Source organism: Piliocolobus tephrosceles, chromosome 8, assembly GCF_002776525.5.
Source record: "Piliocolobus tephrosceles isolate RC106 chromosome 8, ASM277652v3, whole genome shotgun sequence".
NCBI lineage: Eukaryota > Metazoa > Chordata > Mammalia > Primates > Cercopithecidae > Piliocolobus > Piliocolobus tephrosceles.
Genome location: NC_045441.1, coordinates 114121406 through 114147637, shown reverse-complemented (window position 1 = coordinate 114147637; position 26232 = coordinate 114121406). Strand labels below are relative to the sequence as shown.

General features: G+C 35.1%; 1 protein-coding gene across 7 annotated transcripts in view; it reads left to right on the top strand.

Annotated features, from left to right (window-relative positions):
• Positions 1–26232, top strand: part of POT1 (protection of telomeres 1) — a 99674-nt gene that overhangs the window by 10285 nt on the left and 63157 nt on the right. For all 7 annotated transcript variants that reach the window (XM_026454381.2, XM_026454380.2, XM_026454377.2 and 4 more), the window contains exons 3-6: positions 5495–5564; positions 7216–7329; positions 8406–8453; positions 13211–13325. In XM_026454381.2, coding sequence (XP_026310166.1) covers positions 8445–8453; positions 13211–13325 — 124 coding nt within the window. In that variant the 5' untranslated portion in view covers positions 5495–5564; positions 7216–7329; positions 8406–8444. The remainder of the gene's footprint in view (positions 1–5494; positions 5565–7215; positions 7330–8405; positions 8454–13210; positions 13326–26232) is intronic.

Genomic DNA, 26232 nt, shown 5'->3' with positions numbered 1-26232 from the left:
CAGTTGGACTGGCATGTGCTTAAGTATGCTTTTTCTTTGAATTTCTCCTTTGTGGGTAAGTGAACTTCTTGGATTTATTCAGTGTTTTTCCTCAAACTTGGGAAATTATTGGATAATATTTCTTGAAATATTTTTTTTCTGCCATATTATTGCCCTTTTCTGTTTTGGGGATGCCAATTACATGTGTATGTTCATGTATTAGGCTATTTGATACTGTAACACAGATCTCTGAGATTCTGTTCCTTTCTCTTTTATTGTGTTTTATTTGTGTGGCAGAGAGGATTTTCAGTTGAGTAATTTCTGTTGCTGTCTCTTTGAGTTCACTGAACCTTTTGTCTGCCATATCCAATATTCTGGATGCATTTTTAGTGAGTGTTTTAATTTTAGTTGAGGGAGTGAGGGACAAAATATATCTGATAATAAAAAGAAATCTACATTTCAGTTTTGCTTGTCTATATTTTTCATGTAGACATTTGTTTGTAACACATTTTACTCACCTATTTCTTTTTAATTTTTATTTCTATTTATTTTCCTGGAATTTTCTTTCTTATTAAATGAAGTGTTATGAATTACAGTTAGTCTTTTCTACTTAATTGCATTTAAATGATTATCAAATGCTTGTTAGCATTCTCAACTTATTTTACATCTGGTCAATTAGTGTGATATTTCTTGTATACTTGTATTTATTAATGAAGTACCATGATTTGATTCCTTTTTGATATATCATTAATAATGATTATTTCCAAGCTGCATCTAATCTTGACATACTTTTGTGTGCTTGATATAGAAATGCTAAATACTATGACAGTTTGCTAAGTTCTTGTTTTATTTTTGTTCCTACTTATATTAGTGAAATATTTTTTTAATTTCAACATTTTCTTATTCGTTTGCTTAAGAGATGGATGTTGCTCTGTCACCCATGCTGGAGTGCTGTGGTGTGATCCTAGCTCATTGTAACCTCAAACTCCTTGGCTCAAGGAAGCCTCCCATGTAGCTGAGATTACAGGCACATGCCACCACAGCCAGCTAATTAAAAAGAAAAAAAATTTTTATAGAGGCAGGATCTTTCTGTGTTGCCCAGGCTGGTCTCAAACTCGCACCCTCAAACAATCCTCCCACCTTGACCTGTCAAAGTGCTGGGATTACAGGCATGAGCTATCACCCCTGTCCAATTTTAACATTTTTATTAACGAATTCTTTTAGCTGTAAGTGAACACGTTAGTATCTAGTAGGGCTAAAACTAGGAAATACCTTTTATGTATTTCTCATGGTTAACAAGCTATGTAGAATGCTCGTTTTTTTAAAAAAAGATTGAGGTATTTGTGTTCTTTTACATATTGGAATCATTTTTCAGCTCTCTATTGTGTACTTACATACCCTTTTCTAATCTGCAGATGTCAATGTTTTTTGAATTTTATGAAATGGATTTTAGTGCTACATTCTGTTTTTTGTGTAGATTTCTATGAGTTTTGACAAATATATGCAAATGTGTATGTAACCACAATCACAATCAAGTAGTTCATCACCTTCCAAAATTTTATAGTTAGCTGCTTTGCCAACTCTAACCACTCATGACCGCTTACCAATTTCCTGGCACTGTATTTTTGCTTTCCAAGAATGTCATATAAATGGCATTATACAGCATGTAGCCTTTTGCATCTGGCTTCTTTCACTTAGTATGATGCATTTGACATTCTTTCAGGTTGTTTTTTTCAGTAGTATTTCTTTCTATTGGTGATTAGAATTTTGTTGCAACCTATTCATCTATTGCCCAGTATAGGGATATTTGGATTCTTTCCAGTTTTTGTGATGGTGAATAATGCAACTGTAAATATATATGTACAGATTTTTATCTGAATATAGGTTTTTATTTCATTTGAGTAAATGTCAAGTGTTCAAATAGTTCCTAAGCAACAGTATATGATATAGCTTGTAGGTTGGCATGCTACACTTCTCTAGATTCAGCTGTTAAGGAGGCAAGGCATCCAAATAGATTTAGGTAGTATATTACTTATTGGCACAGCAGGGAACATGAACCTCATGTTTGCACTAGTTCTTCTTTCCTCCCCAAGTCCCATGGGGGCAGGGCCAGGTACATAATGTGCACATAGAGTTTGTAGCACATCTGAGGGTCATTGAGCTTAGAAAATCCCCAGTTTTTAAGAAGTGTAGCCGGGCGCGGTGGATCAAGCCTGTAATCCCAGTACTTTGGGAGGCCGAGACGGGTGCATCACGAAGTCAGGGGATTGAGACCATCCTGGCGAACACGGTGAAACCCCGTCTCTACTAAAAAATACAAAAAACTTGCCGGGCGAGGTGGCGGGCGCCTGTAGTTCCAGCTACTCGGGAGGCTGAGCCAGGAGAATGGCGTGAACCTGGGAGGCGGAGCTTGCAGTGATCTGAGATCCGGCCACTACACTCCAGCCTGGGCGATAGAGCGAGACTCCGTCTCAAAAAAAAAAAAAAAAAAAGTGTATATTTGTTTATCAGGTCAGCCATAACAAAGTACCACAGATTGGGTGGCTTAAACATTTATTTTTCTCATAGTTCTGAAGGCTAGAAAGATCAGTATCAGAGTGGCCGCAGGATCGGTTTCTTCTGAGGTCTCTCTCCCTGGCTTACGGATGCTCACCTTCTTGCTGTGTCTTCACCTGGCCTTTTCTCTGTGCTTGCCTGAGACTCTGGTATCTTTCTGCATGTCCCATTCTCTTTTGAGGTCACCAATCAGACTGGATTAGAGCACATTCTAATGGCCTCTTTTTAACCAAACTACCTCTTTAATGGCCCTGTCTCCAAATACAGTCAAATTCAGAGTTGTTGGGGGTTAGAGCTTCAACCTGAAATTTAGGAGAACACAATTCAGTCCATAACAGGATGTGTTATGTTTTTTATATCTATACTAATTCATTTTTGTCCTAAAAGCAAACAGAATTTGTAGAATAGAGTCAGACTCTTATTACAGTTATGCAGCGTATACGACATCTCAGTCTACAATACACTGCATATATGATGGTGGTCCGTCCCATAAGATCATAGTACTGTGTTTTTACTCTACCTTTTCTAGGTTTGTATATGTTTAGATACATACTTACTATTGTCTTATAATTGCCTACAGTATTTAATACAGTATATGTTGTACAGGTTTATAGCTTAAAAGCAATAGGCTATATTGTATAGCCTCGGTGTATAGTAGGCTATACCATCTAGGTTGGTTTAGGCATACTCTGATGTTCACACAAAGACGAAATTGCCTGACAACACATTTTTCAGAATGTATCCCCATTGTTCAGCACCACATAATTATATTATTCTCAGCAATTGCTCCATTTCAGCATATCTCAGCAATAACTCCCTGCCCGTCCTCCCCATTCAGAGCGATGCAGTGAGGGCCAGGTGTCTTCCTGCTGTGTGAAGGGGATTTCTTGTACTCTCAGTGAGGAAGGTTGAAATGATGCATCTAGGAGTTTATATAGGGCAGCTATTCAGCTTTACCCCTCCTGATTAAGTTGTCATTTAATCTGATTGATTGTGGTTCTCTTGATTGCTTTGTGTTTTTTCTTGCCTTTTTTGTATGTCTTGTATGTTATTGTTCAAAGCTATACGTCTTGTGTAGGACAGTGGAAATTGAGGTAGTTTTATTTCTGGGCATGTGTAGGTCTTTCTTTGTGCTAGGCCTTTAGTGTGGTGCATTGAGTTAATCTAGTCAGGGGTAGAGTTAGGTTTGGGATTTGTTGTTGTTTTTGGTTCTTCAATGCACTAGAGGCTTCATATTCCTCTAGAGTTACTTTGTATGTAGGATCAGAGCTAGTTGACTAGAGGATTTTTCTCTTGTCTTCCCCATCCTTAGTTTTAGATCTTTCCTTTGTGCTTTGCCTCAAATAAGGTCTCTCTCCCTGCTCAAGGTCTTCTCTTCCAGTAGTAGACCATGTTACTTTTTACTAGGTACTGGTTAACCTTCAACGGGTAGATGTTCTCTGTTCTGGTGAAGCCTGTCTTGGTAGCAGTAGGTCCCAGGTCTTGTGTGTGGGGCCTTCTCAGTGATCGTGCTTTGCCTCTAGCTGTATAGGTCTGGGCCTTTCACCTATATACCTGTTCCTGCCCACCCCTGACGGGGATAGAAGGTTTTTTTTTTCTGTTCTTGCCTTCCAGCTGCAGTGGGTTTCCACCAATAGTCATGGATTGACATGTTTTTTTGCCCTTCTCCCAGCATTTTAAGGCCTTTGTTCTGAAAGAAAGAGGAGAAAGATCCAAGCAGAGTTTCCTGCCTTTCGTGCAGTAACTGCTGCTGCCATTGCCCTACTTCTGTCCTGAACCTTGTCAGGTCTGTGGCGAAGCACATGTAAATGAATATGAATTCCCGTGTTTGCAGCTCCGGGGCTCCATGTGTTTTCATTGCCCCATACTTGGCCTCTAGCAATTCATTAAAAGTGTCAGATGAATTTTTCTTACAGATGTCTGGGAACATTTGTCATTTAGGTAAGCAAGTTGCTATAAAAATTTTGTTTATATCTTGGTGTGATTATAAACTTTGGCTTTTCTTTGTAACTTTTTTTTTTTTTTTTTTCATTTCAGGGAAATCTTTCACTTATCTCTTCTTTAACTTATGACAGAAATAAAACAGTTGTTTTATTCTCATTAGAAGTACCTTGCTTTTTTCAGATTTCTGCTTAGTTGGTTGCCCTGTCACCTCAACTCTGCTGGGTCAAGAAAAGTTTTGAGATTTACAGATTGTTTAACTTTTTGTTGTTGTTACTTTTTTCAGCTTTCTATCTTCTAAATGTAACTACTTTTGCTTTTGACTGTGAATCATTATGCATTGTTGATAACCATATTTTTATTTATGTTCCTATAAGTAAAATTGAGTTCTATTTTATAAGTAAAATTGATGTATTTTTTGTTAGCTGTATCAAAGTCTGGAATATTAACCTGGGAGGCTAATAGGATCTGTTTTTAAATTTTATTTACAGAAACCAGATTAAACACTTCATTTTATCTGAGACTCAAATAACTTTTTTTAAACTGACAGAGCTGCTTAGTTACAGAAGCTGAACAAAGACTAAACTGTACTTGTAGATTTGTCCACACTATATTTATGATATTTCTGTTTTGCATTTCTAAATCTTTATTAAGTTTTCATTTCTTTCTAGGAGCTAACATCATTTTATTATTTTTTAGAGAACAATATTACAGATTAAAACAAAGCCAGGGAAAGTTGATCTGGTTATTGGCAAAATAAGGAACTCATAGTACCTACCTAATAGGATTACTTAAGAAATTATATTATAAACCTTGAAGTATTTGTAGACCTGATTTTTCTCTAGAAAAACGAATTCAGCACTGTTCCTTGTCTTAAAATAGTTACCTGAACACAGTACTTTGACTTCTTGAAAGATAAAGCTGTTGCTATAAAAATTCTAATTTTTATTTATATCTTGGTTTTATTATAAACTCATTTGACTTTTCTTTATAACTATTTTTTTTTTTCTCATTTCAGGGAAAACTTTCACTTATCTCTTTAACTTATCGTGGAAATAAAACAGCTGTTTTGCAGATTGGACTACAAGGTATATAGTATAAGCAAACTATTTCTACTTTTTCCCTGTAATATACAAATATGTGACTTCATATATATGTGTATGTATGTACACATATAGACACACATAAATGATTTCTGACAGGTAGTACATTAGTAGTAGTATGAAAATCTATAGAATGAAAAGTTAGTCTTTCCTCTAGCAAAGTTGTTCCCAAATATCCCTTCCCTTTCCCTCCCATTTCTTCTATTCTACTTCATGGCCCTTTACTCTCATATCTAGACCATTGCAGTAGCTAACTGGTCTTCCTGCTTCTAGTTTCACTTATGTGACTTAAACATCTTAGCAGCTTAACTGTCTTAAAACTTGGCTTTCAACATGTTACTTGTTACCTAGATGTACTTGTTAACTAGGTGTTGTGCTTACACAGGGGTAATTCTTTCTCCATATAGCCCTCAAATAATCATGGTAAGCTTGGAAGGGCTACTTTGTAACACTTAGGGACAAAAGTAGATCTCATCTGAAGCTTGTGGTTGGTTAGAACAGTCTGGAGCAGTTAATGGGAAACAAACTACAAAAATTCTACAACTACTGACAACTAAGTATATATCAGATACTGTTCTAGGTCCTGGGGGTATAGCTGTGAACAAAACTTAGTTCTTGCCTTCATGGAATTTACATTTTAGGGGAATGAAGAAATGCAAGGAATAATTACATAAAGTAATATTAGGTAGAAATGTGGTCTGGAGAAAAAGCAAGTTAAGGTGGTAGAGCTTAAAGGGAGGTATGAGAAATAAATTAATTTTCTGAAGAAGTTAAATATAAATACATTTATTAAGTAACAGATACTTGTAGAAAAGTGAGTTACAGTTGTTTCTCTGTATCTGTGTGAGATTAGTTCCAGGAGCCCCCTATGGATATAAAAATCTGTGGATGCTCAAATCTTATATAAAATGGCAAAATATTTGCTTATCACCCACGTGTAGTCTCCTCACCATTTACATTAAGTCATCTCTAGATTATTTATAATACCTAATGCAATGTACATGCTATCTAAATAGCTATACTGTATATTTTTAAATTTGTATTTTTTTTGTTGTTATAGTATAATTTTTTAAAAAAACGTTTTTTCTGAATATTTTTCAGTCTGAGTTGGTTGAATTTACAGATGCAAAATTTGCAGATACAGGGCCAACTATATGTCAGAAGAAGGGCTTTTTTTCTTTTTTATTTTTTTGGTACTTTCCGTGGTTAGTGCCTTCTACATAGCAGAAACTTGTGTAGAAAGACTTGATATGTTAAGCTGTCAATACTACCCAAAATGATCTATGGATTCAAGATAATCCCCATGAGGATTATAAAACTTTGCTGCAGAAATGTAAGGACTAATCCCCAAATTTGTATGAAATTTCAAGGGGCTTCAAATTGCCACAACAACCTTAAAAAAGAACAACAAAGTCTTAGTACTCAGGCTTCCCAGTTTCAAAACTAATCACAGAGCTGCAGTAATCAAAACAGTGGTACTGGCATAAGGATAGACAGAGATCAATGGAGTACAATTTTCTGCTTTATAGAAGTAATTTGTGTTCTAAAGATAATAATATAAATAAGGATTTATATGACATTCCAAATTATAGATATTTTGGTGATTGATTCAAAAACTTTTCTTTTCCCTGTGTAGGACACCATTGCAGTGGCTAGATTTATTGTTTTTTTAGCTTCTTCATCTATAGGCAGAGATGGTAAACCTTGCATATTTTTGAAAGCATTTGAAGACCTGAAAGCAACTGTTTATGTAAGTATGTAGTTTTTATTCTCTAATTATATTGCAGATTTAATGAGCTACAGTGATGGGATTGAAAGTATTTCTGTTAATCTGCAGATAAACTACTTCGTCTGACTAAATTATTTTAATTGAATATTTTAAGTTTAAAAAATAGAAGTTTTTTCTTGGTTTTATGTTTAGAATGACTAGATAGAAAAGGGAATTCCTTTATAATACTTCCATAATTACTTATTAATACTTGTTAATTAATACTTAGTGAAATAATAAATACTTAATAATGAAACTTACAAAACTGCACAGACATTCTAGACTGGATATTATTCTTTGTAATTATACTATCAGGCACTTTGCTCTACCTGATTTCCCTTTAAATTAATCACCTACCCCTCTTTAGGTAAAACTGATTTTTTCCTTCTATTTTATTCATTGTGAAGATGGCCTTTGTCTCCTTTCCTTTTTTAACACTTTACTTTACACACACACACTTGAAAACTGCCTTTTTAGTCGAGGCTACTAGGTAGAATTGGGCTAAGCCAAGTGCCTGCAGTCCAACATCTGCCTCTTTTTTTCTAGTATGCACAAAGGTACTATAAGTGCTGGCGGTGGCTCTGCTTGATGTTAAAATTAATGAATTAGGCTGGAGATGGGTAAAATTTGCAGTTAGAGTGATCACTGAAGCACTTCCTTATTTTTTTTGTTGTCTTTCTGAAAACGTCTAGGGTTCTGTGTAGGAAAAATTTTGAATATCAGCTCTGATTTTCCACTTCTATTGAACTGATAGAAGTTTGCATTATTTTACATTCTATCCTGAGAACTGAATATTGCTATGCTTCAAATTTAATCTGTAAGAACACTAATATTTTAATAAAGTACATTTTCATTTGACCTTACATCTTTGCCTTTTTTTTAAGTTTCTGTAGCTTAGACAACTTTGCACATTTCACTCTTAATTTGTAAGCCATAACTTTATGTCATCCTAGTGAATTTAAATATTTTACAAGTATGTACTTTTACTACAGCTAAAAGCCTGTAATCACATTGGAGGTTATCTGTATACAAATAAGTTCTTTCTTTTTTTCCTTCAGGTTTATGTCAAATCTGTAAGAGCTTTTTCTACAGAATCAATGTCTTTGGTAAGATGATATTCAGTTTAATTTAGAATATTACACCTATACCTGTATATACCACACATACATAGATACATGTATATGTATATTCAGTCCACTTTGTAGTCTGATTTTGATATAGTATCAGTATACTGGAAAAACATAATCTTTACTTTTTTATAGCTGATAATGTTTTATCGGAGTGATATATTTTACCTAGTAATCAATATCTGAATATTCTGTTGTCTGGAATAATATCTGCTGATATTTTGTTTAAGCTATACATACACAAGAAAAATAAAGTAAGTTTTTACCATATGAAGATCCTTAAATTTTTGTTTTAAACCATAGGCAAATTCATTTCTTTTTACATTAGCTTGTATTTAACCAGACAATTTTGTGCTGAATTATATAATTGAACAAATTATATAATTTTAAGTAATTTTCTTAAGATACATTTCTCTTTTTTTAACCATTTTTCCCATTATTTTAAAGCGTAGGTATAGCTAGAGCTTCCTCATAGCAATAGGAAAATTCTCATTCCCATTTTTATAGATAGTCTACTTGTAAGCTGAGTGAAACTGGAAAGAAGATATTAATAATTTATTTGTATAGTTTAATATAATGTTTATGTTCTACTTATGTTTTTGAACCTTTAGTTTCAAATGGACAGAGTTCAGGAACTGTTTCTAGTTGACAATGACTATAGGATACAGATACTAAATTCTAAGTATTAGTATAATTAATATTTTTGCTGGGGGACTGTTACCAGTAAAAGAACTGATGTACTTTTTAAAAAATGTGAATTAGCTCTGGTATATTTCCCAAAATTGTTATAGATTGTTTAATTTAAAATATTTGATATATTTGTGAACCTGTAAATAAGGCAGGAATAGTAAAAGCCTCTGAACAATAAGTTAAATCAGGCATAGCTCTATTTGACTTTATTTTCCTGACTCATCAAAAGATGCACATTTGGCACATTTCCACATTTTTAAACTGAGCATGGATCTTGCAGTTGATATCAAGAAAACTGACAGTTATTGTTTTTGAGTTTCTTGTTTTCCTGAAAAAGTATATTTTTTTGAGGATATAGTATTAAATGTGTAGTCTGTGAGGGCCAGGGTGTTTTTAGAATTTAGAAAATAGAGTATTTTATTTTTCAGTGGTAGAAAGTTTGCTTTTCAAGTGGCTCAGGGTAATCATTTGATCTTGTACTGTCTTCAGGATTTAAAAGCTTTACTAGCCCAATTATGTGGAATCTGAAGGCCCAACATAAACTATCCCCTATATTTTTATTCAACCTAGTCTTGTCATTACCTTTGACCAGTACACTCCAGCCATCCAGACCTCCTGGATTTTCAAACATACTAAATGTGTTTTCTCTGCTTGGAACACTGTTGTTTATCTCATTCCCAACTTCTGTACTTCATTTAATTAGTTCTTTCTTTAAATATCTTTTCAAAGAGACCTTCTAAGACAACTCTAAGACATCTCTCCGCTTTAATGGTTTGTTCTTCCATTGGTGCAGGGGCTATTTATGTTTCGTTCACACTTATTTTTATCGCCCTGTATGATACATGGCCCATCAATGAATGAATGAAGGAAGGACAGAATATAAAGGAATGAATGAGTTGAATTATGCTGCTAGGTGTCTTTCTATCTGTAGGCTTTTATTGTCTGCTGTGCTTGATTTTTGTCAACTAGTTAACTTTCTGCCTATGCTGTGAATTGCATCTTATTTAACCCAGTGCTCACATTTTCTTGACTGATTGATTCCATAATGGGCTGCCACTTAAGCTATCAAAAAAAAAAAAAAAATTGTTCATGTCTATGTGAAATGTGGATCAAGTGATGTACTTAATGATAATGCCATCAAGTTATCTTTAGTATATCATGAGCCAATGGTTTTCTCATGGACATGTGCCTGTGCTGTGCGATACTGAGCAACTAGCTGTGTGTGGCTATTAAAAATTCAGTTCATGAGTTGCACTAGTCATTTAAATTCCTGAATAGCCACAATATTGATATAGACTATTTTCATTATCACAGAAGATTCTCTTGGATAGTGCTGTTCTAGATTATTTAGTGAGCAATAAAAAACCTCAACAAGTATTTTTGTAAGTACTAAATAGTTTTATTAACCTAGGAGTTGTTAGGATGCCATAAATATTATATGCCTGTTGCTTTAGATATTAGCCCTGTTCCTTTTGCACCAGCAGTGTGAAACTATTTTCAGACCCCTGATTACATGATGCTAATATGTGCTGTCACTTCTCCTTTGTTACTTGTCCTTCAAAATTTAGATTTTGTTGCCACCTTCAGAAAGCCTTTGCTTACCATTCTCCTAAGCTAACTCCACTATTTCTCTAGCTAACACATTTGTTCAAACTGATTTGGATGTCCCTCTACAGTCCTTTTTTATGGAATACAATAATTTATTGTGTCAGCAAGGGAGACTAATTCACTACTAAGATAGGGCTTTTTGGGAATCATTTAAATTTAATTACCTTGTTCAAGTGTGAGCTTACTCAAGGGTACATTAACCAAACTTGTAAGAATATTAACCTAACTCATTAGAGAATGATTAAGAAGCAAAAATATCAATTTATGAATTTATAATGAGGATTATATCTTAGCTGTTGTACACATAAATACTTGCTGATTTACATGGAAAGCCAAACAAGAAGTTGTTTATTGGTAATGAATTAACAAATGCCAGTTACTTGGTTGATTATAATGGTTAGTGTCATTGAGTTTTGCTGGCCTTTCCCATTCATCTCTCCATGAGATGTTAAGATAGAGTATTGAGTGTACACTAAGCACATGTTTTCTCCCTACTGTTCAGTATGCTTCTCTTCCATTATTTCTCTTTCCATTCCATTATTCTGTCATTCTTTTTTTAATCATTGATGAGCTAGCTAGCTTTTATATTGAAGTTTGATTAGATTAGCAAATTCTACTCTTGTTTAAACTGAGAAGCCTCCTTGGAAAAACTAATTAATTTGAGTTTAAAAATTTTAACTCTCAGAGTGATAGGTGTCCTTTTTTCCATTTGATGTTGGGGCCACCTATCTAAAGCCCTTTAAGGCTTTTTTTAGTATCACTGTTAATATGCAAACATATCCTTGTAAACCACTTTCCCTTTTCTTTCCCAGCTTATTCACAGTTACTTCAAAAACTAATCTTTTGCTCTCTTATTATTATAGAGCAAAAGGAGCTCGCTACCTGATGTGCTATAAGCCAATACTGTGAAATTGAATTTTTAAGAAAAGAAAAGCTGAAAGTCAGTCAGCACCTAAGTAGACACGAGCTGAGCTCAAATATGTCTCCCTGTGCTGTCTTTAAGTCAGTAATTTTATTAGAAGAGTTTTAGAGAGTAGATACTCGGATTAGTAAGTCATTAGTAGGATGAAAGGGGAGGTTTGGAAAGTCCTTGGGCATGCACAGTTATTTCTTCACATTAACACATGGGTTGCACGCGCAAATTCCGGTGGAGTTAGTATGATGAATGTGATGGAAATTCATACTGTGATGTCAGCAAGCTCGTTCTCAAATTCCAGTCAGCCATCTTGGTTTCAACTGATTTCAGGTAGTTTGTTCTTGCTCTCAACAATCAGTAGGAGTTTCAGTAGTGTCTCAGCAAGTTGTTTCTTATCTGATACTCTGCAAACTCAAGAATTTTTGTTAGTTGCTGATTTCAACTTTTCAGTAAGTTTTCATTTCTTATCTACTATTCTGTAAGCCCGAGAATTTAGACATTATTAGTTTTAATTCTTTGGGGTACAGTTTCATTATTAGCATTTTAAATCTTTTTATACCATTTATGACTCAAAACCTGGCTTGAATTATGAGTCAAAATCTAGGCCTGCGGAAAATCTCTTTAATAGCATGGGGGTAAAGGGAAGAGAGAAATTGTACCACAAGTTTTGAAGTGATATTAGTTAAAAAATAGAACCAAAATCTCTTAAGTTGCATTTTTTAGAATTTGCTCTCTGTTAACAATTTGATTTCTTGTCCTCCAGCTACAATTTCTTGACCAAATAAGCTGGGGATGTACTAACTTAAAGATAGCTAGGATGATTTAATTACTTAAAGATTCCTTGAGCGTGTCCTTAAAAAAAAAGTTTTCTAAACTTACAAGAGATGTAACTTGTATTGTTAAGACTAGTATTCTAGTTACCTTTTCAGGGCTTCTAAAAATAACTCATCATGCCTAGTCATTTACCTTTAATAAAACTTTCTTTTCTTAGACCTTTTACATTGAAGATGTACATATTTTAAAAAAGTATTTCTTGTTTTCTGTTATTGCTTCAGTTTTGACATGTATTGCTGGTATTTCACTACAGATGCTCCTTGATTTACAGTGAGGTTACATCCAGTAAACCCATCATAAGTCATAAATGTTATAAATACAAAATGCATTAAACAGCCTACTAGACCCATTCTAAAGTCAGAAGATAATAAGTTGAACCATCATAAGTCAGGGATTGTATGCATATACTGTTTGCTCCTTTTGTATTGGAGAATTATAATGTTTTAATTAGATTATAGGTTATGCCTTTATGAGCTAGTGTGCAAATTGTACCATTTATAAACAAAGTTCTAAGGGAAACTAGTTGGATAAGCTAAGCTGTGTTCATTGCCTTTTCTTCAGGTTACAGCTTCTTTTAGACACTTAAAAGGATAAAATACAGTTATATGGATTTGCTGCTAATATGATTATAACATGATTCTACAATGTCAATACTTACTATAAATGTATTCACTGTCTTCTCCTTTAGGTTCCAGCAACAAATTATATATATACACCCCTGAATCAACTTAAGGGTGGTACAATTGTCAATGTCTACGGTGTTGTGAAGTTCTTCAAGCCCCCATATCTAAGCAAAGGAACTGGTAGGTATTAAAACTGGTGGAATTTTTATGGAGTAGAAATGCATTATTGATTTAGGAACACAGTTCCATCAGTACCCTAAGTCCTAGAATAGAAGCTCAGTCCTGACCTATAATTGCCAAACAACACTGATGCAAATTTTTTGGCTAGTTTAATTTGTAAAATAAACATAATCTTTAGATTCTAGAGTCTAGTTAAAGACAGTAAGGAAAAAGAATGAAGCAAAGGATGCCAAACAGCAATGTGAAACCATATGAAAGTATAAAATTCACTGGTAAAGGTAAATATATAAACAAATGCAGAATACTGCAATTCTGTAACATTGATGCATAAATCACTTTTAATTCTGGTATAGAAGTTGAAAGGCAAATATATAAAAGGAGCTATAACTCTAGAAATATGTTAATGGATACATAGTGTATAAACAGATGAAAAGTATGACATCAGTAACATAAAGTGTGTGGGGGGTAGAAGTAAAAGTGTAGAGTTTTTGTATGCAATTAAAATTAACAGGTTAAAATAGATCGCTATAAATATAAAGTATTTTATGTAAACCCCATGGTAACCGCAAAGAAAATACCTATAAAAGATACACAAAAGAAAATGAGAAGGGAATCAAAGCAGGTCATTACAAAAAAATGAAACACAAAGAAAGATAGCAAGAGAAGAAAATAGGGAATTAAGTGTCACAAGACATACAGAAAACAATGAATTAAATGGCAATCGTAACACCTTTCTAATCAATAACTAGTATTATTATAAATGAACTAAATTCCCAACTAAAAAAATCATAGAGTAGTTGAGTGCATTAAAAAAAACAAGATACAACTATATGCTTTCTACAAAAACTCACTTTAGATTTAAGGACACACATAGGCTAAGTCAAAGTGAAGGAATAAATAAAGATATTTCTTGCAAATGGTAACCAAAAGAAGAGAAGTGGCCATACTTACATCAGGCAAAAGAGACTTTAAGTCAAAAACTGTCACAACAGGCAGTTTTGGGATATCATATAATGATGAAAGGGTTAATTCACCAAGAAAATATAACAATTATGTATGCCGCTAACATCAGAGCGCTTAATCCATGAAGCAGACATTTCAGAAGTGAAGGGAGAAAGAGCAACACAGTTACAGTAGGAGGTTTCATTTCACCACATCCGGTAATGGGGGAGACGGTCCAGACAGAGATCAGTAAGGAAACGGAAAACTCGAACAACACTGTAGACCAAATGAACCTAACAGCATATTCTACTCAGCTAGAGCAGAGTATACATTTTTCTCAAGTGCACATGGAACATTCTCCAGCATAGATAACTTGTTAGGTCACAGAACAAGTGAATAAATTTAAGATAGCAAGTATCTTTTCTGACTTCAGTAAAATCAAACTAGAAATCAATAGCAGGAGGAAAATTGTAAAATATCGAAATGTGTGGATATTAAACAGTACACTCTTGAACAATCAGTGAGCCAAAGAGGAAGTCAAAAAGGAAATTAGAAAATATCTTGAGATGGAAGTGAAAATACAGCATACCAAACATATGTGGTGTGGCAAAAGCAGTTTTAACAGGGAGATTTATAGCAAAAAGTATATACATTTAAGAAGCAGAAAGATCCCAAACAAGTTTACACCTCAAAGAACTGGAAAAAGAAGAACAAACTGAACCCAAAATGAGAAGTACGGCGAAAATAATAACGATCAAAACAGAGGTAAATGGAATAGAGAATAGTAACAATAGGGAAAATAATCAGTGAAACTTAGTTAATTTTTTCTGAAAAGATACATAGAACTGGCAGACTTTTACTTAGACTAAGAAGAAAATGAGAAGACTTAAATCAGAAATGAGAGTACTTTATAGCTGATGCCACAGAAATACAAATCATGAGAGACTACTATGAAAATTTATATGCCAACAAATTGGATAACCCAGAAGAAATGGATGATTTTCTAGAAACATAAAATCTGCCAAAGTTGAGTCATGAAAAAATAAAAAAAAATGAACAGACCTGTACCTAGTAATGAGATTAAATCAGTAATCCAAACACCTCCCAAAATAGAGAAAAGTTGAGGACCAGATAGCTTTACTAAGGAATCCTACCAAACATTTAAAGAAGAATTAATGCCAATCCTTTTAAAACTCTTCCAGAAAAATTGAAGAGGATGAAATACTTCCAAACCCATTTTATAAGACTGACTTTACCATAATAACAAAACCAAAGACTACAAAAATAGATGCAGAAATTCTCAGTAATATACTAGGTAACCACATTTAACAGCACATTAAAAGGATCATACACCATGATCAAGTTAAATACATCACTGTGTTGCAAGGATATTTCAACATAGAAAGCCAATCAATGTGATACTTTAAGAAATGCAGGATAAAAATCACATGATTAGACAAGATGGCCAATTAGAGGTAGCTAGGAAGTTGTCTTCCTGCCGACGGAAACCAAAATATTCAGTAAACCAGATCTTTGAAGAGAAAGCAAGAGTTTCTCTTATTGCATAGAGAGGCAATGCAGACAGCAAGACTGAAGAGGAAGGAAGCTGGGAATTCTGTGCGTAGTTACCATGTGCCAGGGCTAGTTTCCAGCTTTGAACGGCTCTTAGAAAAGAGGAGAGTGAAGGGATGGCAGGGCAGCCCACTCTTGCCATTGACCTCTGGAATCCTAGCTACAAGAAATCTCACCATCCCCATGGACATTTGAACTCAGCAGGGGAATCTACCTGGAAAATAGGCAGAGTTAGAGCTACAGCCTGTGTATAGGTAGCTCAGGAACTTTTGCATATAGGACAGCTACAGTAGAATGTCACCATTGGTGTGCATGCCCAAAGGCTCTTCATCTTTTTCCAAGTAGCTCTAACACAAGCTGACTGCTGGGCCAAGAGAGAGCAGGGTTGACCTCCCCATGGGACGGGAGCATGTCTGTTCTTTAGGTCTGCCAGCCCTTCCCAAAGTCCCTGCCTGGCGGCTCCTGCAGGATCATGTATGCAGCACAGCCCCCATTACACAGCCTGGGTGATTTGCTGGTGACCCAGCCTGAATACTTTACTGGTGGTCTGGGAGCACTTTGGATCCCCCAGCACAGATGGTACCTGATCCTGAAAGGCCAGAGGATGGAGCTGCAGGCTGGTCCCAATGCCCCAGGGCTGCAGCGTGCAGCTTGGCAGTGCTAACCTGATATCTGTAGCTGGTATGTGAGTGAGGGAGGAGCCCTCACTCTCAAAACACTGAGAAAGGTGATGAGTTCATGGGGCCAGTGCAGAAGTAGAGGATCCCTTCCAACACAGGTGGTCTGGGAAGGGAGTGGCCTGTCTCTCAGCTGTGCCCTATGCCCAAGGAAGAAAGACCCATGACCCAGAATACCTAACAAAGGAGACATGGGCACAGTGCTAGTGATTGGTGGGGGCTCTCTTCAGGCCCAGGACTGGTGGGGGCTCCCCTCAGGCCCAAGAGCAGACTTGGTGAAGGGGTCATCCCTCTTCCTTTCCAACATAGACCAGTGCTGTGAACTCACTGAAATACAAAGGCAGCATAGCTGAATAAGAGGCTGTATGTCATTACTTTTAAGCGCCATATATTGGGTTCCATCCCAAATTGCAAGACCAAAAATATTTTTCCAGCATATGTTGCCTATGAAATCCAGGACAAGAATCAAATAAAGATCCTATACAGAGTCTTGGTCCTCTAAAATAACCCAGAAATGAAGCCAGTTGGATATACTCAACTTAAGCCACAGTTACAGAAACACAAGCTCTTTCAGTTAAGAACCAGTGCAAGAACTCTGACAATCAAAAAGCCAGAGTGTCTTCATACCTCCAGGGAGCCTACTAGCTCCCCAGCAATAGTTCGTAGCCAGATTGAAATGGCTGAAATGACAGGCATAAAATTCAAAATCTGGATGGCAAGGAAGCTCATCAAGACTCAAAGTTGAAACCCAACCCAAGAAATCTAAGGGATTCAGTATAATGATACAAGACCTGAAAGACAAAACAGTCATTTTAAGAAAGAACCAAACTGAACTTCCTGACATTGAAACATTTACAAGAATTTCGTGATATAGTCAGAAGCATTGACAATATATTAGACCAAGATACGGAAAGAATCTCAGATCTCAAAGACCAGTTCTTCCAGACAACTCAGTCAGGCAAAAATAAATAAAACAGGATTTTTTTTTTAAGTGAATAAAGCCTCTGAGAAATAGATGTGTATTTGAAGAGACCAAACCTACAACTTACTGGCATTCCTGAGAGAGAAGGAGAGACAGTAAATAACGTGGAAAACATATTTGAGGATATAGTCTGAAAATTTCCCAATCTCACTAAAGAGGCTGACATGAAAATTCAAGAAATACAGAACAACCCTGTGTGATACTATATAAGAGAACCATCCCCAAGGTCAATGTGAAAGAAAAAAATCTTACAAGCAGTTAGAAAGAAGGGTCAGGTCATGTACAAAGAGAATCCCATCAAGATGGGAGGGGAACTCTGAGCAGAAACCTTAGAAGCCAGAAGAGGTTTGGGGTCTATTTTCGGCATCCTTAAAAGAAATTTCAGTTAAGAATTTCGTATTCCACTAAATTAAGCTTCATAAGTGAAGGAGAAATGAAATTCCTCTATCAGACAAGCAAATGGGAATTTGTTACAGCCAGACCAGCCTTACCAGAGATCCTTAAGAGAGTGCTAAACATGGAAACAAAAGTACACCTGCTATCATAAAAACACACTGAAGCACATAGCACAGAGACACTATAATGCAAATACACACTCAAGTCTACAAAACGACCATCTAACAGCATGATGACAGATTCAAAATCTCATGTATTAGTACTAATCTTGAATTTAAACAGTCTGAATGCCCCCACTTAAAAGGCATTGAGGGGCAAGCTGGATAAAAACACATCCAACTGTCTCCTGCCCTCAGGAGACCCATCTCACATGTAACATCACCCACAGGTTCAGTGAAAAAGATTGGATAAATATGTACCATGCAACAGAAACAAACAAACAAAAAGTCAGGAGTCTCTTATGTCAGATATAACAGACTTTAAACCAGCAACAATTTAAGAGGGACAAAGATGGCCACTACAAAATGATGAAAGTGTTCGATTTAAGAAGATGTAGCTATCCTAATGTGTATGCACCCAACATTGGAGCACTCAGATTCATAAAACAAGTTCTTCTTTACCTAAGAAAAGACATAGACAGCAACACAATGACAATGGGAGAGAGACTTCAGCACCCTACTGACAGTGTTAGATATCTAGGCAGAAAACTAACAAATTCTGGAAGTAAACTCGACACTAGATCGTTTGGACCTAGTGGACATCTATAAAATACTCCACCCAACAACCACAGAATACACATTCTTTCTATCTGCACTTGGAATATATTATAAGATCAGCTACATGCTTGGTTATGAAGTAAGTCTGGATAAATGATAAATTCAGAAAAGTCAATCATACCAAGCACACTCTTGGACATAGTGCAATAAAAGTAGAAATCAATATCAAGGAGAGCTCGCAAAACTACACAAAAACATGGGAATTTAAAAACTTAATCCTGCATAACTCAGGTGAACAACGAAATAAAGGCAGAAAACAGAAACTTTGAAATTAATTAAAATTAAACAAGAAGAACTTGTTTTATGAATCTGAGTGCTTTCCGTATGCTCTAATAGTCCCAGGTCTATTGTTCCCATCTTTATGTCTATGAGTACTCAAGGTTTAGTTCCTACTTGTAAGTGAGCGCATGAGTTATTTGGCTTTCTGTTTCTGTGTTAATTCTCCTAAGATAATAGCTTCCATCTGCACCCCTGCTGTTGCAAAGGACATGATTTTATTCCTTTTTATGACTGCGTGGTGTTAGATGGTGTGTATGTATATCATATTCTTTAACCCACCATTGATGGCGCCTGGGTTGATTCCATGTCTTTGCTATTGTGAATAGTGCTGTGATGAAATATGAATGTGGGTTTTTTTTGATAGAACAATTTATTTTCCTTTGAGTATATACCCAGTAATGAAATTACTGAGTCTAATGGTAGCTCTGTTTTAAGTTCTTTGAGAAATTTTCAAACTCCCAACAGTGTATCTAAGCATTTCCTTTGCTTCATAGCCTCCCTCACCAGCATGTGTTATTTTTTTACTTTTTACAGCCATTCTGACTGATATGAGATGGTGTCTCATTGTGGTTTCCTTTTGAATTTCTCTGATGATAGTGATGATAAACATTTTTTCATGTTTGTCTTCTTTTGAGAAGTGTCTGTTCATGTGCTTTGCCCACTTTTTAATGTTATTTGCCTTTTGCTTGTTGATTTAACTCCCTTATAGATTCTGGATAGCAGGCATTTTGTCAGATGCACAGTTTCTAAATATTTTCTCACATTCTATAGGCTGTATAGTTACTCTGTTGATAGTATCTTTTGCATGCAGCTCGTTAGTTTAGTTTGTTCTCATTTGTCAATTTTTGTTTTTGTTACAATTGCTTTTGGGGACGTAGCCAAAAATTATTTGCCAAGGCCAATGTTGAGAAGGGTATTTCCTAGGTTTTCTTCTAGGATTTTTACAATTTTAGGTCTTATATTTAAATCCTTAATCCATCTTGTAATCCACCAAATACAATGTTTGTATATGGTGAAAGGTAGGGCTCCAGTTTCATTCTTCTGCACATGGCTAGTCGGTTGTCCCAGCACACTTTATTTAATAGGGAGTCCTTTTCCCACGGCATTTGACAACTTTATTGAAGATCTGATGGTTGTTGTGTTAGACCCCATGATCAAAACACCTCCCACCATGCCCCACCTCCAGCACTGGGGATTATAATTCAACATGAGATTTGGTCAGGAACAAATATCAAAACTGTATCAGTTGTAGGTGTACGGCTTTCTTTCTGAGTTTTCTATTCTGTTCCACCTGTCTATGTGTCTGTTTCTGTACCACCAGTACCAGGCTGTTTTGGTTATTGCAGCTTTCTAGTATAGATTGAAGTCAGCTACTGTGATGCTTCCAGCTTTGTTCTTTTTGCTTCAGGTTGCTTTGGCTATTTGGGCTCTTTTTTGATTCCATATGAATTTCGGAATTTTTTTTTCTAGTTGTGTGAAGAATGACATTGGTAGTTTGATAGGAATAGTGTTCAATCTGTAAATTGCTTTGGGCAGTATTTTAACAATGTTGATTCTTCTTATACATGAGTATGAAATATTTTTTCCATTTGTTTTTGTCATCTGTAATTTCTTTCAGTAGTGTTTTGTAATTTCCATTGTAGACATCTTTCATCCCCATGCTTAGCTTTATTCCTAGGTATTTTATATATTTTGTGGCTATTGTTAATATAGTTGTATTCTTGATATGGCTGTCAACTTGGACATTATTGATGTATAGAAATGTTACTTATTTTTGTACATTGACTTGGTAACCTGAAACTTTATTAAAGTTGTTTGTAAGTTCTGAGAGCCTTTGGGCAAAGACTGTGGGGTTTTCTAGCTATAGGATCATATCGTCTGCAAAAGGACAGTTTGACTTCCTCTCTTCCTATTTGGATGCCTTTTTTTTTTTTTTTTTTTCTTTCTCTTGCTTGATTGGTCTGGCTAGGAGTTCAATACTATGTTGAATAGGAGTAATGAAAGTAGGCATCCTTGTCTTGTTCTGTTCTCAAGAAGAATACTTCCAGCTTTTGGTTGTTCAGCGTAACGCTGCCTGTGGGTTTGTCATAGATGGTTCTTGCTATTGTATTTGTAAGTATATTCCTCTGATGCTTAGTCTGTTGAGGATTTTTATCATGAAGGGATGTTGCATTTTCTAACTTCTTGACGAAGGCATTTAGTGCTATAAACTTTCCTGTTAATATGCTTTAGCTTCACCTCAAAGATTTCAGTACACTTGTCAACCAAGTAGTGTATGCTGTACCAAATATATAGTCTTTTGTCCCTCACCCTCCTCCCAACCTTGCCCCCACACTGAGTCCCCAAAGTCCATCATATCTTTCTTATCTCTTTGTATCCTCATAGCATAGCTTTCACTTACAATTGAGGACATATGATATTTTGTTTTTCCAATCCTGAGTTACTTCACTTAGAATAATGTCTTCTGGCTCCATCCAAGTTGCTGCAAAAGGTATTATTTCGTTCCTTTTTATGGCTGAGTAGTATTCCATGGTGTATATATACTACATTTTCTTTATGCACTTGTTGATTGATGGGCACTTAGGTTGGTTCCATGTTTTTGCAGTTGTGAACTGTGCTGCTATAAACATGCATGTGCATGTGTCTTCATATAATGACTTCTTTTCCTTTGAGTAAATACCCAGTAGTAAGATTACTGGATTGAATGGTAGTTCTAGTTTTAGTTCTTTAAGGAGGCTCCATGCTGTTTTTTGTAGTGGTTTTACTACTTTACATTAAAAAATGTATGCACCTTGATGAAAAATACAGTATTGCTAAAAAATGCTAAGGATAAGTTGAGCCTTCAGTGAGTTATCATCGTTTTGCTGGTGGAGATGATAGACTGATTGGTCAGGATGGTGTTTTCTGAAGTCTGGTGTGGCTGTAACAGTTTATTAAAATAAGACAGTACTGAAGTTTCTCATATCAATTGACTCTTCCTTTTAAAAAAGATTTCCTTGTAACGTGAGATGCTGTTTGATAGCATTTTATTCACAGTAGAACTTCTTTCAAAATTTCAGTCAGTTCTCTTCAACCCTGAGAGTTCTCTTCAACTAAGTTTATGGAATATTCTAAATCTTTTGTTGTCATTTCAAAAATATTCATAGCATCTTTACCAGAAATAGATTACTTCTTAAGAAACTACTTTCTTCCCTCATCCATAAGAAACAACTCTTAATCTGCTGAAGTTTTATTATGAGATTGCAGCAATTCAGTCACACTTCCAGGCTCCATTTCTCCTTCTAGTTTTCTTACTGTTTCCACCACATCTGCAGTGACTTAACTCCACCAAAGTCTTGAACCCATCAAAGTCATCTGTAAGGGTTGGAATTAACTTTTTCCAAACCCCTGTTGATGTTGGATTTTGACCTCACATGAATCATGAATGTTCTTGATGTCATCTAGAATAAATATTTTCCAGGTTTTTATTTTACTTTGCCCCAGTCCATCAGAAGGATCTCTATCTGTGGTGGGTATAGCCTTATGAAAGGTATTTCTTTTAAATAATGACACTTAAAAGTAAAAATTATTCCTTGATTTGTGGGCTGCATAATGGATATTGTATTAGCAGGCGTGAAAGTAACATTAATCTTGAACATCTCCATCAGAGCTCTTGTGTGACTAGGTGCACTGTCAATGAGCAATCATGTTTTGAAAATAATCTTTTTTGCTGAGCAGTACGTCTCAACATTGGGCTTAAAATATTCAGAAAGCCATGCTGTAAGCAATGCCATCCAGGCTTTGTTGTTTCATTAAAGAGCACAGGCAGAGTTGGTTTTGCCTAATTTTCAAAGGCCCTAGGATTTTGAGAATAAGTAAATATTGGCTTCAGCTAAAAGTCACCAACTGCATTAGACCCTCACAAGAGAGTGAACCTGTTTTTTGAAGCTTTGAAGGCGGGCACAATGACTTCTCTATAGCTATGAAGGTCCTAGATGGCACCTTGTTCCAAGAGAAGACTGTTTTGTTTACATTGAAAATGTATTGGTTTGTGTAGCCACCTTCATTGATGATCTTAGTTAGGTCTTCTGGATAACTTGCTCCAGCTTCTTCATCAGCACTTGCTACTTGCTGCTTCACCTTGTACTTTATGTTATGAAGATGCCTTCTTTTCTGAAATTCCATGAACCAATGTGATAGCTTCAGATATATCTTCTCTAGCCTCCCCACCTCTGTTGCCCTTTAAAAAACTGAAGAGAGTTAGGACCTCATTCTACTTTAGGCTTTGGCTTAAGGGAATGTTGTACTGGTTTGATCATCTATGCAGACGACTAAAATTTTCTCTGTATCAGCTCTAAGGCTCTTTGACTTTCTTCTCATTCATGTGTTCACTAAAGTAACACCTTTAATTTCCTTCAGAAACTTTTTCTTTGTATTCACAACTTGGCTAACTGGGCACAAGAGTCCTAGCTTTCAGTGTATCTCAGCTTTGGATATATGCCTTCCTAAGCTTCATCATTTGTAACTTTTGATTTAAAATGAGAGACATGTGACACTCACTTGAACACTTATAGGCCATTATAGGATTATCACATCATCTAATTTCAATATTGTTGTGTTTCAGAGAATAAGGAGGCCTCAGGAGAGGGAGAGAGGGGAATGACAGATTGATGGGGGAGTTAGAATACACATGTTTATTGGTTAAGTACACTGTATTATATGGGTGTGATTTGTGGTATCCCAAAACAATTACAGTAGTAATGCCAAAGAACACTGATCACAGTTCACCATAACAGATACAATGAAAATGGGAAAGTTTGAAGTATTGTGAGAATTACCAAAATGTAACATAGATGCACATACTGTTGCAAAAATGGTGACAATAGACTTGCTCAATGCAGAGTTGCCACAAACCTTTAATTTGTAAAATTGCAGTATTACAAAGTACAATAAAGTTAAGTACAATTACATGAGGTATACCTTTATTAACATGGCCGTACTACTCAGTCATCTGAGATTCAATGTATTCCCTATCAAAATCCAAGTACCATTTTTTATAGAAAAATAAAAATCAATCTTAAAATTCATATGGAAACACAGAGGACCCTGAATAGCCAAAAGAATCCTGAGACAGATCAAACCTGGAGGCTTCTCTCTTTCTGATTTCAAAGTATGTTAAAAAGTAACAGTATTGAGACAATATGGTACTGCCATGAAGCCAGACATACTGATACATGGAATTGAATGGAGAGCCTAGAAATAAGCCCACGCATTTATTATGGTCAACTGATTTTTGACAAGGGTGCACGAATATATAATGGGGAAAGTGCGGTCTCTTCATGAAATGAGGTTGGGGAAACTGTATATCCACATGCAAAGAATGAAATTGGATCCTTAGATCATACACAAAAAAATCAACTCAACGTGGATTAAAGACTTAAGAGTATGACCTGAAACTGAATGTTCTAGAATAAGATATAGGGGAAAGAGGTTTCCTGGCATTGGCCCTGGCCATGATTTTATGTAAATATATACATATATATGAACTGATACAGAGATGTGTATATATTTGGTTAGTTTTACAAGTAAAATAAAAATATATAACCTATTAATTGCTTTATGATAATGTAAGGTTTTAACATGTAAATGAAAACATCAAAAGCCATGAATTTCAGTTTATCATGAGGTAATAAAATGAACAGAAACACACACTTCACCTGTGTTTAATTTAGTTTTACTAAATTTAACATTGATTATTGTATTTCATCTATTCTAAAACACCATTATCTGTAAAAGGCTTTATCATTTTATATATCATTAAGAAGGGAAAATGCTGCTAATTAAACTATGCTTAACTATCAATATTAAGATATAGCCGTATTTCAGAGATGGTAAATAGTGAAACATGGATGTTAATGAAATGTTGACTTTATCTGCTGAATGTATAATATAAAAAAAATAGTCTGTGTGTAAATGAAAGTTGTGAAGACTATTAAATACAAAGATACGTTTTAAATAGACCTCATAATAAGCCTGAAGACTATAAAGAATATTTTGTAGAAAATCATTTTAATATCTGTTGTTTTAGATGAAGGGGAACATTAAAGGTGAAGTAGAGAAATTTGTGCTTAAATACATATTTCTCAAATATTCTCATTTCAGTTTATTCCCAAAGTCTTCATTTCCCCACCCCATCATACTGTTCAACATAAACTCACATACTTTTCCCGTAGTAGTTTCCTCTCCCCATCAGTTTTCTTCAAATCCTATGTGTGCTGCCCTTTCTGGGAGTTAGCCGTAAAGATGTAATTGCTATGATCCTCTTTGAATTTGAAGTTTTACCTGATTGAAGTTAATTGGCCCACCAAACTTAGGAATAAGCTACATTGTTGCTAATAATGTCTATCTAACTTGATAGAAGATATAATTTAAAAAGTTTTTTTAACAAATTGATCTGCAAATACATCATTTTAAAAGCAACTTAAAATATGATAATATAGACTAAAATGATAGCTGTCTTAAAACATTGATGACAACATTAATTTTCAGTTGTTATTACAAGAATCATGTATTGTCATGATGTTATTAAATCTTGCATATAAAATGAAAGCCATGGGGAACAAGAATATGTATTATATTTGCATATGTATCTTACATCTCTATCGGATATGTTTACTTCAGTCACTGCAGTCCCTTAGTAAAAAATTCATGGCCAGTAATGAGCCATCTGTTATTACAGAGATAATGTGTTTGTTTCTTCTAAGATACTAAATTAAAATGAATGTCATCAATTTTATCCGAACCTAGTCATTGAAGCTTTTAAATCAATCTTAAGACATAGCAAGATGTCTTGACTACTAGCCAGAGAATGAAGTTTTAAAACTCTCTCTCTAATAACTTTAGTTACAGTTATGTTAGACAATAGCACTGATATTTGTGTTCAAGAAAGGATCACCTTCATTAGTATTACCACAGAGAAGTACGAGAATAGATGTATAGGAACAGTCCACAGCTGTGCCTTTTAAGATATTACCTAAAGCAGTATTTTTTCACAAATACAGGGCTACAATCTAACTAACATCCAGATGTACATAACTAGTTATGTGGTGGAAAATTACCTTTATGCAATTCAAATTTAGGTAGATGGAAAAATGTATTCTGTTATATATCATTAGCTAGAATTTTTCATTAAAATTCATCTTATAAATGTTAAATTCAGTGCGATAGAAGCAATTAGCAATTTGGCATCTTTACTCCTTGACAGAAATTTTTCTTGAAAACTTTGCTCTTATCCTGAATAAAGA